This window comes from Nicotiana tabacum, chromosome 5, assembly GCF_000715075.1.
Source record: "Nicotiana tabacum cultivar K326 chromosome 5, ASM71507v2, whole genome shotgun sequence".
NCBI lineage: Eukaryota > Viridiplantae > Streptophyta > Magnoliopsida > Solanales > Solanaceae > Nicotiana > Nicotiana tabacum.
The window spans coordinates 21827273-21844991 of NC_134084.1; the positions used below are offsets into that span (position 1 = coordinate 21827273).

At 40.9% G+C, this 17719-nt stretch overlaps 1 protein-coding gene and 1 long non-coding RNA gene across 2 annotated transcripts; both read right to left on the reverse strand.

The window, feature by feature from the left end:
* Positions 1–345: 345 nt before the first annotated feature.
* LOC142181112 (uncharacterized) lies at positions 346–17278 on the reverse strand. The gene is made up of 2 exons (XR_012709433.1): positions 17058–17278; positions 346–3207 (listed from the first exon to the last, which is right to left on the reverse strand). It is a non-coding gene; the product is annotated as an uncharacterized LOC142181112 (long non-coding RNA).
* On the reverse strand, positions 4279–17409 carry LOC107774065 (uncharacterized). The gene is made up of 2 exons (XM_075253414.1): positions 17272–17409; positions 4279–17057 (listed from the first exon to the last, which is right to left on the reverse strand). Exon 2 carries the CDS (start codon positions 7559–7561, stop codon positions 6614–6616), a length of 948 nt encoding a protein of 315 aa, XP_075109515.1. The 5' UTR covers positions 7562–17057; positions 17272–17409; the 3' UTR covers positions 4279–6613.
* Positions 17410–17719: the final 310 nt, after the last annotated feature.

Consider the following 17719-nt stretch of genomic DNA (forward strand, 5'->3'; position numbering starts at 1 on the left):
GTTCACAGATGTATAAAAGGGCATTTTCAATGGACATTTCCATGCCGATTCAGGTTATCCGAAACCTCCAGTACTGTATACATTACGGTCATGCCAATGAGTAATAAACCTAGCTATAGTTCTTATATTTTCATCATAACTCACGCTAATGCTTCATCTAAAATCCAACACAGCCCAGATATATACAAGAGGAAGAACAACCCAGTCTTTAACACATGAAAAATCAATTGCTGATTTTTAATGCAAACTGAACCAAGATAGGTTTCATTTTATATAATGTCATAAAAAAACTTTAAATAGATGAAGAAGGAAACTAATAGAAATAAAACATGATGGTGTTCTAAGTGAACTAAAAGCGATAAAATTTATATTTCAATCATCCAAACCAACAACATCTCAGCTTTACATTTCATGGTCGAGTGTAATACCTGGTTATGACAGCAAAAACAGAGAAAGTGAGCTTGAAGTTTAAGAGGAAGCAGCAACAATATTCAGCAATGGAACAGTGACTAAACAGCTAATCAAACCCAACTTCAAACTGAATTGAATCCTTTTAAACCCAGATACACAATCTTGAAACTCTTTTTTTTTAAATTCTCAACTGACAGAAGAAATCAAGGTACCAAACAAAAAAATCAAACCAATTTCAGGCTCTCATTATTTTGGAGCTTAAGGGAGAACCAGCTGGTTTTCATAAGTTTTTTTTAGTCTTTTCAATTCTCCCAAAATCTGCCTTGATAGTGAAGAAATAATGCCCTTTATAGGGAGCTTTAGGGCAGCAGAAATGAGTCAAGTTATTTTCCCTTTACCCCGTTTCAAATTTTCATTTTTGCTATTGAATCCTTAGTTTAAAATCAGTTTTTCAAAACAGGTCCTAATCCCACCTTCTAGGCAGCTTCCTAAATCAGTTACTAAAGATTCCCTTACCTAAATTTTCCAAATTACCCTTAACAAACCTGTTATTTACCCTCCGAATTGTTAACTTAAGTTAAACTAACCCAAAGTCCAACTATACCAGCCCCTTTTAACTAGTCAGTGATGACCATAGTTACTTATGAGGGGTTTGAATACCTAAAAATGACCAACTGACACCGAAGAACATAAGAAATCCCAAAACTGGAAGGCAAATCCAAACAACTCAAATTTTAGGCTTGAATAAACTTTAATTACTTAAGCTCAGAATTGAACTCTACTACTAATAGATCATCGATCAAACAGATAAAACGAAACAAATAAAATTAATTAAACAAAACAGAATATGCTATATTGTAGAAATCAGTATGAGCAAAGAGGAAAAATTAGAAATTTGAAACCTCGAAACCTAAGAAAATGGGCAAACCAAAGGATCAAGGCACAACTTATTAGCAATTGCGAAGAAAGAAAAACTAAACATGAAGGAAACAAGTATGAAGAAACAGATTAACTTAAAAGGGAAAAAGTTGGGTTCAACTGGAACCTCAACTAATTTCAGTCAGAAGAAAAATTCAAATAGGAGGTGAAATAAACAAAACAAACAAAAACTAAGAAAACTTACCGATTTTAAGCTCGAACACAACTGACCCTCCGATTTGAGTCTCGAAACGAGGTTAATCATTTGTTCTTTGCCAAGAACAAACGAATAACATTATCTCGCGACTAAACCGACCCTAAAACTCGTGAGAAAAACGGACTCTTGATCTTGCATGCACTGGTCAGGATTTGGCTCCTAAAGCTCAACTCTCAAATATAAGATTCGAGAAATTCCAGAGATGTTCGAAGGAATCTGAGTGAAGATTTGGAATGAGGGAGCGAAAACGGTCCTAAGGTGTTAATTTGGTGGTGGTTGGTTGTGGCGCCGCCAACCTTAGGAGGTGGGATTTCAGGGCGGCTATTAGGGTTTTGGTTCCGGTTGGAGAGGGTGAGATGAGAGATGGGGGTAGGGGTACGGGCGTTTGGACATATATATATTAAGAGGCACCCCAGTTACGGACCGTTGGATTAAGGAGATCCAACGGTCATGATCAAAGAATTATCAGAACGATGTCGTTTTGGTTACTAGGGGGTTTGGACCGGATTGGGATGCAGATCTGGGCCGGTTTTGAGCGGGCTTAGGAAAAAATACACTTGGGCCTGGGGAGATTGAATTAAAACAGCCCAAATATCAGATTTTGTTCTCCTTTCTAATTTCTTTTTATTTTCAAATCCTTTTCTTTTCAAATTTAAAAAAAACCTAAATTAATTTTTTGAACTAAATTAACCTACCAATTAGATTAATCACTCATCATAGTATTTACAATAATTAATTAAATCCTAAATTTAAAGAAAAACTATAAAATTCAAAATTAAAAATTAAAATGGAAAATGAACTATTTTTTTGTGATTTTCATATCTTATAAAATAAATAATTTACAAATTAATCTAAAAAATATAAAATTAAATCCTAAATGTAGTGCGTGATACTTTTCATGATTTATATAAAATTAATTATGCACACAAAATGTAAACAAACACGAAAATTGAGCAATTAATTCCTAAAAACCAAATAATTAAAGAAAAATCCTAATTTTTGAGATTCTGTAGAAGCAATTCATATGAGGCAAAAATCACGTGCTCACAGCTTCCCCTCTTTGCTTGGAGACATGAAGGGTTTCCGAGCAAAGATAAAATGAGCAATTATGAGGGTTTTTTGCTCGTTTGACACTCTATGGGATACATTTTTTGAAAAGAGTCTGACCGAACCTTGCTTCAAAGGTTGCCTACATATCCTTGGATATGAAGGAATCATGTCAGTGTAGTTCAGGAAATTTTAGTAGCTGGGACTACCGGGAGCTGTGATTTCACTGCTGCTGCTGCTGCTACTGCTTGTTGACCTCCTTATTACACCGAAAAGGAAAATCTAAAGCTAAGCTAGCTAGGCCTGTCAGCTATGAGTTACAATATTCCTATCTATAAATCTCTTTAAAACTCGATCTTGAGTCTTAGCTGATTTTGCTGTGGACCCCGATTTGAATCCTGATGCTCGCAAGCTGTAGGTGTTGATTCTTTCTTCAGCATTGGATCAAGGTGGGACAGGCGAAGCTTGTGACTTCAATTATTTCTTGAGCAGTCTGCATCTTCCTCCGCTTCAGCCTTTTGAATTCACCCCTTTTTGTTCTTTTTCTTCTTTCTTTATTCTGAACTGAGACTCATTATTTCGGTCATCTTGAACCCTGTGTCTCGAGGTATAACCTGCTCAGACACCAAAAATAAACAAACGAATGAAATTTTTCTGCCCCAGTTTTCACTAGAAAAATTTCGTGAGTTATTTGCAACAAAATCTAAACTATTCAGGGGATGGAGCCCTATATCTAAAATGTCAACTCAGGGATTGAGGCCGTAATATTGAAGAGAAGGCGACTAGGGAATGGAGGCCCTATGTCTAAGAGGCTCAACTCAGGGATTTGAGCCCTAATGTTGGCAAAAGGCGACTAGGGAATGGAGGCCCTATGTCTAAAAAGATAAACTAAGGGATTGGAGCCCTAATGTTGTCAAAAAGGCAACTAGGGAATGGAGGCTCTATGTCTAAAAAGCTCAACTCAGGGATTGGAGCCCTAATGTTGTCAAATAGGCGACTGGGGAATGGAGGCCCTATGTCTAAAAAGCTCAACTCAGGGATTGGAGCCCTAAGGTTGACAAAAGGTGACTAGGGAACGGAGGCCCTATGTCTAAAAAGCTCAACTCAGGGATTGGAGCCCTAATGTTGTCAAAAAGGCGACTAGGGAATGGAAGCCCTATGTCAGAAAAGCTCAACTCAGGGATTGTGGCCCTAATGTTGTCAAAAAAAGGCGACTGGGGAATATGTGCCCTATGTCTAAAAAGCTCAACTCAGGGATCGGAGCCCTAATGTTGGCAGAAGGCGACTAGGGAATGGAGGCCCTATGTCTAAAAAGCTCAACTCAGGGATTGTAGCCCTAATGTTGGCAAAAGGCGACTAGGGAATGGAGGCCCTATGTCCAAAAAGCTCAACACAGGGATTGGAGCCCTAATATTGGCAAAAGGAGACTAGGGAATGGAGGCCCTATGTCTAAAAAGCTGAACTTAGGGATTGGAGCCCTAATGTTAGTAAAGAAAGGCGACTAGGGAATGGAGGCCCTATGTCTAAAAAGCTCAACTCAGGGATTGGAGCCCTAATGTTGGCAAAAGGCGACTAGGGAATGGGGGCCCTATGTCTAAAATCTCAACCCTGGGATTGGTAAAGAAAGGCGACTAGGTAATGAAGGCCCTATGTCAAAAAATCTAAACTTAGGGATTGAAGCCCTAATGTTGGCAAAAGGCGTAACAGGTTGAGATTAGGGATTCTGAACTATCATTTTCTTCAGATTTTCTTCTTTCCTTTTTTTTTTTTGCATTTTCCCTTTCATTTCATTTATTTCAATAAAATGCAGGTGAGAATTTTGGAGGAAAACTTCCCTTTTGGATTGATTGTTTCTGCGAAACTATTTCTAGCTTTTGAGCAGCTTTTCTTTTGGCTGCACCTGCTTTTCCATGGTTGCCTTGGGTTGCACCTGTTTCAATTTTAAACAAAGAACAATTTTTAGTTTGAAACGATGGTTGGTTTTGTGGCCTTGATTGTCTCAATCACTCGATCTAGTCCCGAACCTTTGTTGAGAACCTCTGCTGCTTAGTGTTTTCTGAATATTGATCTATCTTTCAAACCGAAGAATTTAGCTTTTAAGATTTCATGACGGCTTACCCACATGGGGCTTCGACTCTTTCACTTTATTCTGCCTTTAGGCTTTTGCCTTTGGCTTTCTTTTCCTTTTCTTTAAATTTGATTTCAAAGCATCAGCCACCATGGCCAGTCAGGATCGACTTGATGCACCCGTTGAGGCTGGGTACTTTTTTTTCAGCTTCTGCTACGCAGGACCCTTTAAAGCCAATCTTTTCGCCTTTTCTTTGTATTAGTTTCGGAAACAGAGTTAGACCGAAAGGGATTCAAGGAAAAGTAAGTAAAAAGGCAAGAAAATGAATTTAGATAGAGGTGTCCCTTTCAGGGAGGAAGGACGACTTATCTGGGGTGCATGCAGACTTCAATAGACATGACAAGCTTCTTGGACTGGATGCCCGATCCGCACAACTATCCAACTTCTCACATACCCATTGTGACTCGTGTTTTTAAACCGAGAAACCATGCCAGGACTCTTTCAATACCAATGGTGGTGAGAGATTTCTTCTTTTCGATCAACGGCGCCCTCTGCGGGTTTTCGCCAATCTACCTCTCTCATTTCTCTTCTCACAGTCGCCTTATAGTGCTCTTTACGAGTTTTCACTAACAAGACTCTCTCATTTTTCATTTGTTTGCTTACCATCGCCTCATGGTGTCCATGTGGGTTTTCACCAATAAGACTCTCTCATTTTATTTCCCTCGTTTGATTTCATCGGATCCAAACAGTCTTGTTTTCTAATTCCAACGCCTTTGTTGATTGATTAGATGGACTTGAACAAGGTTTGGGTAAAAAGAATCTGGATGAAATTACAACTTTGGAAGCGTTCAGGTAGGCTCATTGCCAAACCATTATAACATCTGCCCCAATTTCACTTTCGAGGAACATTGGATTTTTGTTTTGGTGTGACTGAACCCAGGGAGAGGTTGCCTACGTATCCTTTCGGAATCAAGTCGAGCGTATTTCTGGGAAACATTCGTTTTGTTGTTTTTGCTTTTGCTTTTTGCTTGCCCCTTTTTTAAACACTTTACGGTTCCCAAGAGGGTAATCAAAGAAGAGAAACGGGCTCAAATGAGTTTGCAAAGGGTGGGGAGTGTTTGGGTAGCGGGAATGAAAGCCTTCGCCATCCCAATCGTACAAAGCTGTCACTGCAGAAAAGCTAAACATAATACCTTTTGACTGCATCCACATTTATAGCTGCTTCGGATCATTCCCTTCGATATCGCCCAGATACAATGCCCCTTTTGGAAATATTTTCTGATGATGTATGGGCCCTTCCAATTAGGAGCAAATTTTCCTTTTGCTTCCTGGTGATGGGGAAGGATGCGCCTTAAAAGGAGTTTCCCTACTTCGAAATTTCTAGGCCGCACTTTCTTGTTGTAGGCACGGGCCATTCTTTCTTGGTACAACTACCTGTGGCAGACGGCGGCCATTAGCTTTTCATCGATCAAGGTTAACTGTTCCAGCCGGGTTTTAACCCACTCACTGTCTTCAATTTCAGCTTCAACGATGATCCGGAGAGAGGGGATTTCAACCTCCGCGGGTATTATGGCTTCAGTGCCATAAACCAAAAGATACGGGGTGGCTCTAATTGATGTGCACACAGTAGTGCAATATCCCAACAATGCAAAAGGTAACTTTTCATGCCACTGCCTGGAACTTTGAATCATCTTTCTCAAAATCTTTTTGATGTTTTTGTTTGCTGCTTCGACGACACCATTGGCTTTGGGCCGATAAGGAGTAGAGTTTCGGTGTGTTATCTTGAATTGTTCGCATATCTCTCCCATCAAATGACTATTCAAGTTGGCAGCATTGTCGGTGATAAGAGTTGCAGGAATGCCAAAACGGTAGATAAGATTGGAGTGCACGAAATCTACCACAGCTTTCTTAGTGACGGATTTGAGAGTGATGGCTTCAACCCATTTCGTGAATTAGTGAATGGCAACTAGTATGCATCTGTGCCCATTTGAGGCTTTTGGCTCGATTGGCCCAATGACGTCCATACCCCAAACAACAAATGGCCAAGGTGCTGACATGGGATGCAGTTTTGTGGGAGGTGCATGAATCAAATCACCGTGCACCTGACACTGATGACACTTTCGGACAAAGCTGAAACAATCCTTTTCCATGGTCATCCAGTAATAGCCCGCTTGAAGGATTTTCTTTGCTAAAATATGTCCGTTCATGTGGGGTCCGCATACTCCCGCGTGTATCTCATGCATGATTCTTCCAGCCTCTTCCACGTCAACGCATCTCAACAAGTTGAGTTCCGGAGTTCTCTTGTACAAGACATCACCACTCATAAAGAAACCACTCGTGTGCCGCCTAATGGTTCTCTTTTGGTCTCCACTGGCTTGCTCGGGATATTCTTGCATTTTCAAAAACCTTTTGATGTCATGATACCATGGTTGGGTATTTGGTGTTGTTTCAACCGTATTACAATAACCATGCCTTTCCCGAATTTGGATTTCTAATGGGTCAATGTAGGCATTGCCTGGCAACGACAGCATTGAGGCTAAAGTGGCAAGTGCATCAGCTAGTTCATTGTGGCAGCGAGGAATGTACCTGAACTCTATTGACTTGAATCGTTTGCCAAGTTCTTCCACATGTTGCCTATAAGGAATAAGCTTGATGTCTCGGGTTTCCCATTCTCCTTGAGCTTGTCGGATAATCAAATCTGAGTCTCCCATGATTAACAGTTCTTCAACATCTTGGTCGATTGCCATGTTCATGCCCATAATGCAAGCTTCGTACTCGACAGTGTTGTTTGTGCAGAAAAACCGAAGCCTAGCGGTGGCCGGGTAATGCTGATCGGTGGGCGAGATCAAGATTGCCCCAATTTCGACACCTTTTGCGTTTACCGCTCCAACGAAGAACATTTTCCAAGCATTGATGTCTTCGGATATTGCCTCAACTGAGTTTACCTCTTCATCCGGGAAGTAAGTATTGAAAGGTTGGTATTCATCATCGACCGGATTTTCAGCCAAATGATCTGCTAATGCCTAGGCTTTCATTGTCGTGCGAGTGACATATACTATGTCGAATTCCGTAAGCAGGATCTGCCACTTTGCTAGTCTCCCAGTAGGCATTGGCTTCTGGAATATGTTTTTTAAAGGATCCAACCTAGTTATGAGGTAAGTGGTGTAGGCTTGCAAATAATGCCTCAACTTCTGAGCGACCCATGTCAAAGCGCAGCAGGTCCATTCCAACAAAGTGTATTTGGCTTCATAACTGGTGAATTTCTTGCTCAGATAGTAAATAGAATGCTCTCCCTTTTCGGTCACATCATGTTGCCCGAGGACGCAGCCGAAAGAATTTTCCAAGACTGTCAGGTACAAGAACAAAGGCCTCCCTAGCTCAGGTGGGACAAAAACTGGCAGATTCGACAGATATTCCTTGATTTTATCAAAAGCTCCTTGACATTCATCTGTCCACTTCACTGCTGCGTCTTTCTTCAGCAATTTGAATATGGGTTCACATGTGGATGTCAGCTGGGCAATGAATCGGCTGATGTAGTTAAATCTACCCAACAGACTCATAACATCCTTCTTGGTTTTTGGAAGAGGCAAATCTCGAATAGACTTTATCTTTGTTGGGTCTAACTCAATGCCCCTCCGACTGACGATGAATCCCAAGAGTTTGTCGGATGGTACCCCAAATGCACATTTAGCTGGGTTCAACTTCAAATCATATTTGCGCATCCGCTCAAAAACTTTCTCAAGTCTCGAACGTGGTCGTCCTGGGTTTTGGATTTGATGATTACATTGTCCACATATGCCTCTATCTCTTGGTGCATCATATCGTGAAAAATGGCTGTCATGGCCCTCATATAGGTTACCCCAACGTTCTTGAGACCAAATGGCATGACCTTGTAACAGTATGTACCCCAAGGAGTGGTAAAAGCTGTCTTCTCTGCATCTTCTTCATCCATCAACACCTGGTGATATCCTGCGAAACAATCCACGAAGGACTGTATCTCATGTTTGGCGTAGTTATCAACAAGGATGTGGATGTTCGGCAAAGGGAAGTTATCTTTGGGACTTGCATTGTTTAAATCTCTGTAATCCACACATACCCAGGTCTTCCCGTCTTTCTTTGGCACTGGGACTATATTAGCTAACCATGTGGTGTACCAGACCACTCGGATCACCCCCGCTTTCAACTGCTTTGTAACCCCTTCTTTGATCTTGTCACTGATATCAGTTTTGAACTTCCTTTGCTTTTGCTAGACTGGGGGCAATCGGAGTATGTTGGAAACTTGTGAACCACCAAATCAACACTCAGCCCTGGCATGTTGTCATATGACCAAGCAAACACATCTTTGAACTTAAACAAGAGTTGGATTAATGCATCTCGAGACTTGTTCAGGAAATTTTTGAAGCTGGTCGATCACCTCATACTCCGCCATTTTCATCTTTTGAAAGAAAGTCTCCGCTTCTTCAGCACTCATGGGCTTCTTAGATGGGAAGCGCTTTCGAGTGGCATTGTTCACCTCTTCCAAGTTAGAATACTTTTCAACGGGGTTATTTTCTTGAACTTCTCCTGAGATTACTTTCCCTTTATAGGTCACCACTATTTTGTTGTAGCTCCAGGGCACAGCGGTAGGATCTGTCATGGGCCTCTGTGGCGCGCGTCCAATAACCACGGGCTCACTCAACCTTGGTGGATTAATTGTCCCCCGCATCACATAGGCTCCTTTGGGCACATACATTTGGGCTACCTTGTTCAGCTCGAATCTCCTAGGAGGACTCAAAGTCATCTATTTTCTTTGCGGCCCCGAGGGACATAGAGAACAACATCTTTGGGAGGTGTTTCCCCAATCCCCGCTTCAACTTTCTTCTCTGATTTTGGAGGGGTGGTTTTGTTCTTTCCCTCCCCTTTGTCTTGCTTCGAGACAGCTTTTGGTTTTTTTTCTATGTCAGCAATGGCAATAATGGCCTTTAATGCCAGGTCAAATTCTTTGTCCTCACAAATCATTCCGATTACCGGCCCGTTGTTGTGGGCCGGTAGCGGGTTGTTAGTCACATTGGGAATATCTTCATCCCTTAGCACTATCTTCCTTTGTTCTATCAAGTTTTCCACGGCTCTCTTCAGAGTCTAACAATTATTCGTGTCATGTCCTTCTGCCACTGAGTGATAGGTGCATTCGGTACCGGCTCTATAAGTGGGTGATGCTGGGTTTTGCCTAGTTTGAGGAACCGGTTGTGGCAGACTTATTTGGACATGCTTTGGAAACAGACTGGAGTAGGATTCACCTATTGGTGTGAAATTTGGTCTTCTAGGTGACTCACGAGGGGGAAAATTATTTTGTGGAGGACGGGGGATTGTAGGGGTTTTGGTTAGGAGGCTGGTTTCTAGGAAATGGAGCTTGGTTATGGTTGGCTTGTTGCTGTGGACAGACATAAGGTTGATCATTCTTGACCGTGTATGGATGAGGAGCATAGGCCATGTCTTGGTGGGGGTAATAGTGTTACGGGGTCCTTTTTGGGAGAAGGGATCTGGGAGTACGGTGTTTTCTTGTACCCGACGCTGCCATGAATGTTTCTTCCTTTTTCTTGCCTTTTTCTATTCCTTCGGACCCGCCCTGAATGGCTTGGGAAGTAGCTCTGATAGTGGATTGGCTTAGAATTCGACCCGTTTTCAACCATTTCGACCTGAATGGATTGGAAGTAGTCGGCTTCTTGAGCTTGTAAGAAAACTGTGACCATTTCGACCTCATCCATCGAAGGTTTTACCCTAGACGCCTGCTCTCGCCATTTAACTGCGTACTCCTGGAAGCTTTCGGAGGATTTCTTTTTCAAATTCGTCAACGAGTTCCTATCTCGAGCAATATCAATGTTGTACTGGAACTGCCTAACGAAGTCTCTAGCAAGATCATCCCAGATGTGCCAGCGGGATATATCCTGGTCCATATACCACTTAGAAGCGATGCCAACCAGACTTTCTCTGAAATAGGCCATGAGCAGTTCTTCCTTTCCACCGGCCCCTCGCAATTGATTGCAATATTTCTTGAGATGAGCAATAGGATCACCGTGCCCGTCGTACTTCTCAAATTTTGGGGTTTTGAATCTCAATGGTAGGTGCACATGGGGAAACATGCACAAGTCGGCATAGGATACACTTTTCTGTCCACTTAGTCCTTGTATGCTTTTCAGACTCTATTCCATAATCCTCATCTTCCTCACAATCTATTCTTGCTCAGGAGTTTTGGTGGTCTTTTCTTTCCCCGCAGTGAACTCAAATTGGGGCGGCTGAGGGTAAGTATAAGCAGGAAACTAAGGAGGTTCCATTTGGAAGGTGGGTGTTTGGAAGGTGAAAGCTGAGGGGTCAAAACTGGGCCTAGGCACTGTAGGCTGTGCTGTGGCTGAGCATGGGGGAGCGGTGAAGATATTCGAAGCTGCACCGAACATTGACACCTGGGGGTGAACCTTTGAAGGTGTTCCCACAAAATGAGCTGAAATAGTTGGGTGTCCTAATGGGGTATTTGGGTGACTGATCGGAACAGTGAAAGTATCACTTGCTCTAGGAAAAATTTCGGGGAATCCCGGGATAGCGCTTGGTGGCTCTCTTCCATTTTCCCAAGCGTCCCACATTTCCATAACCTGAAGACACAGGATTCTATTTTCTTCAGCAGCTGCCGATTTTGAGGTCGGGGTGCCCGAGATTGGGCTATCATCCGTGATGGGAATTGTTGGTAGAGTCATTTCTGAAGACATTTCGATGCACCCCTTTGATCTAGTAAAGTATGGGTGTGAAACCAGGTTACCACAAAAACCAACCACCGTTCTATAAAAATCTGGGCTGAGTACAGCAGCAAACGGTTAGTTTGAAAAAAATAACAGATAGGTAATCACATGTTGGGGTGTGATGCACCTATACAGTTAAATGTGTTTCTACATGTTTTACAATGGTTGCATGTTTCATCCCAGCTTTACTTACTATTTTTTTTTCTTTTTTTATCATTATTTCCTTTCCCTTTCCAATTCCACTCTCTCTCTTTTCATCCCTCTTTTGCTTTTATCAACATTTTTCTTCTTTTGGTTATTCTTTCCCTTCTCTCTCTCTTTTTTTTTGGTTATGATCGAATCCTATGTAGATTTTCTACGTATCATGATCCCGCATGAATCAGACCAAGCATAGTTCTGGGAGCGTTAAAATGTAAAAATAAATAATAGAATATTTTGGAATTTTTAATTTTTCATAAAAAGGAAATATTTTGGATTAAATGATTTAAAGCTAAAAGACTCAAAAAGGAGAACAACATACTCCAAAAACACGATGACAATACAGACTCACGAACTAACTTAACAGACTTTGACAAAATAAAAATACCGAATCGAAAATAAACTAATAGACTTCAACAAAAAAGAAAGATACAAACTCCAGTAAAATCAAGAATACATTTATGCTCTTGGTGCCCGCGGGACATCATTTGGTCTCGACGTGGGCCAAAATGCGAGATCCCCTTGCAGTCGCTCCAAATCATGCATAACTTGGCGGACAAAAGTCGTCACTGCAGCGAAAAAGGTGGTACGAGTCATGTCTTCGCACGTTTGGCATCTCATGGTAATGTATTCAGCGATGGTTCTGATCCTTTCTCTAATTCTGCCTTTTTCCTGAAGCAACCGCCCTATCTGCTGATTCCGGGTTTTCAACACTTGAGAGTCATGAAGGTGTTAATCTTGCAATTGTTGCATTCCTTCCTCCATTTGAGCCATCAAATCATAACAATATTCTCTATCGGCTTTGAAATCTTTAGCCTACTTGGCTGCCTCGTTCTCGAGAGTGGTTACCTTTCTTCTTAGGCTAGTGATAGTCCCTTCATAGTTCCTCTTCATTTGTTGCACAAATTGTGCCCCCTCTTATGCCTTCTTTGTCCATTGTGCTCGGATTCTTTCTAGACTAGCTTCAGACTTTTCCATGTCTTCTTGACAATATAGGGCTTTCTTTTTAAGACCGCTTATAAGTCTTTCGTCAGCCCGACTTCTTTCCGGGTTTCTGGCAGCTATTTTCATCTTCTGGATTTGAGCTTTGAGGGACTCGTTTTCCTGAGTTAGTTTTTTCTTTTCTCCCTTGTCTACAGCGGCTTGAACACCATTTTCAAACTGAAGCTCCATGACTCGCCTTTCCAACTGGCTTATTTTGGCCCTGTACTCGTTTTATTTGGTCAACCAGTCCCACTGCACCTGGACCCCATCGGTGAACTATTGGACATGGGGTCTCTTTGCGGGCCTTTCAGGAATCTGGAGTCTTTTGTCGAACCAGACAATATACTTAGGGTCCACTTCACCTCTGGCTAGATCTCGCACCATGTTATTAGGTTCAAGAAATCTACATTCATTCCACACTTGGCAAATTTTCCCTTCTGGAAATGTGGCTTTCGGGCCCAATTCAATGACATGTTTACTCAAATCTTCATCATTGGGGACGGTTTGAAATCTTCCTAATTGGCGCAAAATCCTGTGTGGAACATAAGGCTGGACGCTCCGGATGACCATCAAGAGGAGACAACACACTTCAGCTGACATGTACACTACTTCGGTGGCAGGACGCCATCCGAATGCCCACTCAATTTTATCTTCAATCAAGGATCTCAAATGTGCAAGCCAAGCTTCAGTACCCTCGGGGAATTCAATAACTACCACTCAGCTTTCAAACTCTTCAATGCAACTCAAACCGGTCAAACCGTAATTCATATACCCAACCCGGTGGCAGAGATGTTCTTGCACCCATAACTGTAGTAGCAGATTGCAGCCTTGGAAGAACTTTCTCCCTTCCCGACAGATAGTCAAGGCTCGGTAAATTTCAGATAAGATCAGAGGAACCACAGTGCTGTTGGTTTTCTTGATCGCCACATCGATCATTCCCACAAGACCTATCTCTATATTACCATCTTTTTGCGGACAAACTACAACACCCAAGAAGGTTACCATAAAAGCTAAACCCCGCCTTGCCTCCTATTTGTCTTTATTTCCGGCGTGGGTTAGACCCGTGTTCGGCTCTTTAAAACCTCGGGGGTTACCATATCGATGATACAAGAACTGGAGCATGCAATACCCTTCCGATAAGTTTTTGTCCTGAATATCCCGACTAATACTCAGCAAATCTAGAAATCTGTGGGGAGATACCGGTCTTAGTGACAATGGATATTGACTTCTAAGGTTTCCATTAAAGCCCACATAACTTGCAACCTCCTCCAATGTAGGTGTGAGTTCAAAGTCAGAGAAACGGAACACATTGCGAGTCGGGTCCCAAAAAGGTATTAAAGCTTCAATTATGTCCGACCTTGGCATGACGTTCAATAGTCCGACAAGGCCTCCCAGAACTCTTACCACTGTTTCTCTACTTCTTTTTCCTAGATTATTCCACCACATGTGGAGCTTTAAGGGGATCTCATCAAGGACTGTGAAGGGTTCAATTTCGGTTGTGCTCATCCTGCACATTTATTAAGGTGATTTAATAACTTATTTTGACCCGAAAGAGTAACACCATTTTTTAAAGTTTTGCTCCAAAAATAAAACCCAGTTTTGCAGATACGGCCTTTCAGCACTTCGGGGAAGAAGATTTTAAGGCTGTGCCTGTTAACCGTTAAAAATGAAGCAAGGTGGCTATTCTTGCAAAAACAGCCTTCTGACGCCCTTTCGAGGACATTCGGCTTATTTTAAACAAGAATGGAATCACCCGACTTATTTATGACCAAAAAAATTAAAATTTTGTTGTTTTTGGGCTATTTTTGCAAAAAGGAAAGTTGGACCCGATGAGGGTTGCCTACGTATCCCACATCCGGTGAGAATCAAACTGGCGTAGTTCGGGGAGATTGGACGAAAATAAACCAACTAATTCTAAAGACAAAACTTTCTTTTTCTTTTCTCTTTTCTTTTTTTTTTCTTCAAAAATTTTGGCAAAGTTTCGGTATATTTTGGACACTGATTTTTCAAAACAAGTAATTATCTCTCCGAGCCCTCACATTGAGTTTCTTTTTCCTAACTTTTCTCCTATTATTCATAAGCCGGTCAACATGCAAATTCGAAGCAAATAAATGCACAAGTAGCAAGTAAGATGCATCAGGATGGTCTTTTCATTTCGGGTACACCTGTCCTAGACAGACCCAACCCCTGTGTTGAGTCTCCAAGGTCAAATACACGTGATGCAAACATGCGTTCCTACAAGGGATCCGGCATGAGGCTTTGTTATACTAGGTTTAAAACCTGGGTTTATTGTTCTAGACCTGGCTTACCCAAACGGACAACTCGAGCCGACGGGGGGCAGCATACCGGGAATACAGAAGCTTCACTGGCTTAGCAACTTGTCTGAACCTCGTTCTAAAATGGGATAAGACTCTAGACAGAAGAGAAGCCACACGAAGTGCACCCTTCTTCACGATTTAGAAGACTCATAGAGAGGAAGGGTTTCGTAGCAGTTTATATACAGTTCACAGAATATCAAAACGGTAAAAACATTTAGCACATTAGGCTCAAACATGTAGGAAAATCATATAACAGATAAAGCCAATCATAACAGCTATCCTAAGCTCGAATTATTGAACCCTGAACCAGATATTCTAGGTTCTATCCCCAGCAGAGTCGCCAGAGCTGTCACACCTCCTTTTTACACACCCGAAAGTATATATAGGGAGTTTTTCCAATTTAAGTGACATTATTCGAAATGAGATTATTTATTTATCAGAGTCGCCACATGGAATATTTTAATTGGTGTCCCAAGTCACCAGTTTATTTCTAATTCCAAATCGAGGAAAACTCGACTTTCCTTTTGAAGTCTGCGAACCAGAAATTCTGAGTAAGGAATTTTGTTAACCCGAAGGAAGGTGTTAGGCACCCCCGGATTCCGTGGTTCTAGCACGGTCGCTTAAACTATTATAATTGGCCTATTATCTGATTTTAACACATTTTTAACCTATGGTACATTTTAACTTTATTAACCGCTTTTAATTAGTTTTAAGAAGATTTCAACGTCACCTAAAATGCGTCTTTGGACCACGCCACATGAAATGCACCCACAGTCCAAGACACATTTTATTTAATGTTGTTGAGATTTAGATTTGGTTCACATGAAATGCACACTCGAGTTTAAGGAAATTAAATTAAATTACACGCCTAAAGCAACTACGCACTTTCCAGTTTGCGAGGGCCATGAAATATTCAACTGAATGGCACACTTCGATTTCTAAAGGGTTGAAAATAATTAAGTGAGGGCCATGGGTTTAGAGATTTTATTTGGCATGGCGCACCTCGATTCTAATTTTAAAGGAGATTCGAACTAAGCTTTTGAGGGCCACAAATTATATCTTACTTAATATAGCTCGCTTCAAATATAATTGTTTCAATGATTTCTTATTTTAAATCACGAGGGCCATAAGCTATTGATGTTATCTAATATGGCACATCTCAATTTAAGAAGAGCTTAATTAATTAAGGCTAAAAGGGGCTTTCAGCCACAAGAATTTGGGCTTAATGTAAAGCCAGTTTACACTGATCCAAGTGAAAGGAACTGGTCCCGAATAATTTAGCTTCACGTTGAATATGCAAATAAAATGGAAATATAGATGTCATCAAGTGGGATTTCTGAAGTTAGGCCCGAACACATAGCCATGAGAAATTCGAGCAATAGGGGGTTCGAAGTCGGTCAAAAAGACCTGGGCCATCGGCAGGCCCAATTTTCTTTCAAAGATCCAAGTTTAAAAGTCCCTAATCACATACTGCAGATACAAGAATCTTTGAACTAGAGTGCGTGATTTTTTGTAATGAAATGCACAATACAATGACTTTAAGTAATCAACAATACATCAACTACTAAAAAAAATTTGGAAACCCATTACTTTGACAACATGGAACGAACAGCCTCATTTTTGACAAATTGAATCAGTAAAGTTTCAAGGACCAAATGCTCGTATTCCCTTTTTTTTAATTAGGAGACTAAATGTTGTTCACAGATGTATAAAAGGGAATTTTCAATGGACATTTCCATGTCGATTCAGGTTCTCTGAATCCTCCAGTACTGTATACATTACGGTCATGCCAACGAGAAATAAACCTAGCTATAGTTCTTATATTTTCATCATAACTCACGCTAATGCTTCATATAAAATCCAACACAGCCCAGATATATACAAGAGGAAGAACAACCCAGTCGTTAGGTACACATGAAAAATCAATTGCTGACTTTCAACTGCAAACTGAACCAAGATAGGTTTCATTTTACATAATGACATAAAAAAACTTTAAATAGATGAAGAAGGAAACTAATAGAAAGAAAACATGATGGTGTTCTAAATGAACTAAAAACGACACAGATTTATATTTCAATCATCCAAACCAACAACATCTCAGCTTTGCATTTCATGGTCGAGTGTAATACCTGGTTATGACAGCAAAAATAGAGAAAGTGAGCTTGAAGTTTAAGAGGAAGCAGCAGCAATATTCAGCAATGGAACAATGACTAAACAGCTAATCAAACCAACTTCAAACTAAATTGAATCCTTTTAAAACCCAGATACACAATCTTGAAACTCTTTTTTTTTTAAATTCTCAACTGACAGAAGAAATCAAGGCATCAAACAAAAAAATCAAACCAATTTCAGGCTCTCAGTATTTTGGAGCTTTAGGGAGAACCAGCCGCTTTTCATAAGTTTTTTTTAGTCTTTCAATTTTCCCTAAATCTGCCTTGATAGTGAAGAAACAATTCCCTTTATAGGGAGATTTAGGGCAACAGAAATGAGTCAAGTTATTTGCCCTTTACCCCTTTTCAAATTTTCACTTTTGCTATTGAATCCTTAGATTAAAATCAGTTTTTCAAAACAGGTCCTAATCCCACCTTCTAGGCAGCTTCCTAAATCAGTTACTAAAGATTTCCTTACCTAAATTTTCCAAATTACCCTTAACAAACCTGTTATTTACCCTCCGAATTGTTAACTTAAGTTAAACTAACCCAAAGTCCAACTATACCAGCCCCTTTTAACTAGTCAGTGATGACCATAATTACTTATGAGGGGTTTGAATACTCAAAAATGACCAAATGAT

Excerpts from the sequence above, each read along its gene's own strand:
- LOC107774065 (XM_075253414.1), bottom strand. The coding sequence starts at position 7,561 with ATGTTCTTCGTTGGAGCGGTAAACGCAAAAGGTGTCGAAATTGGGGCA.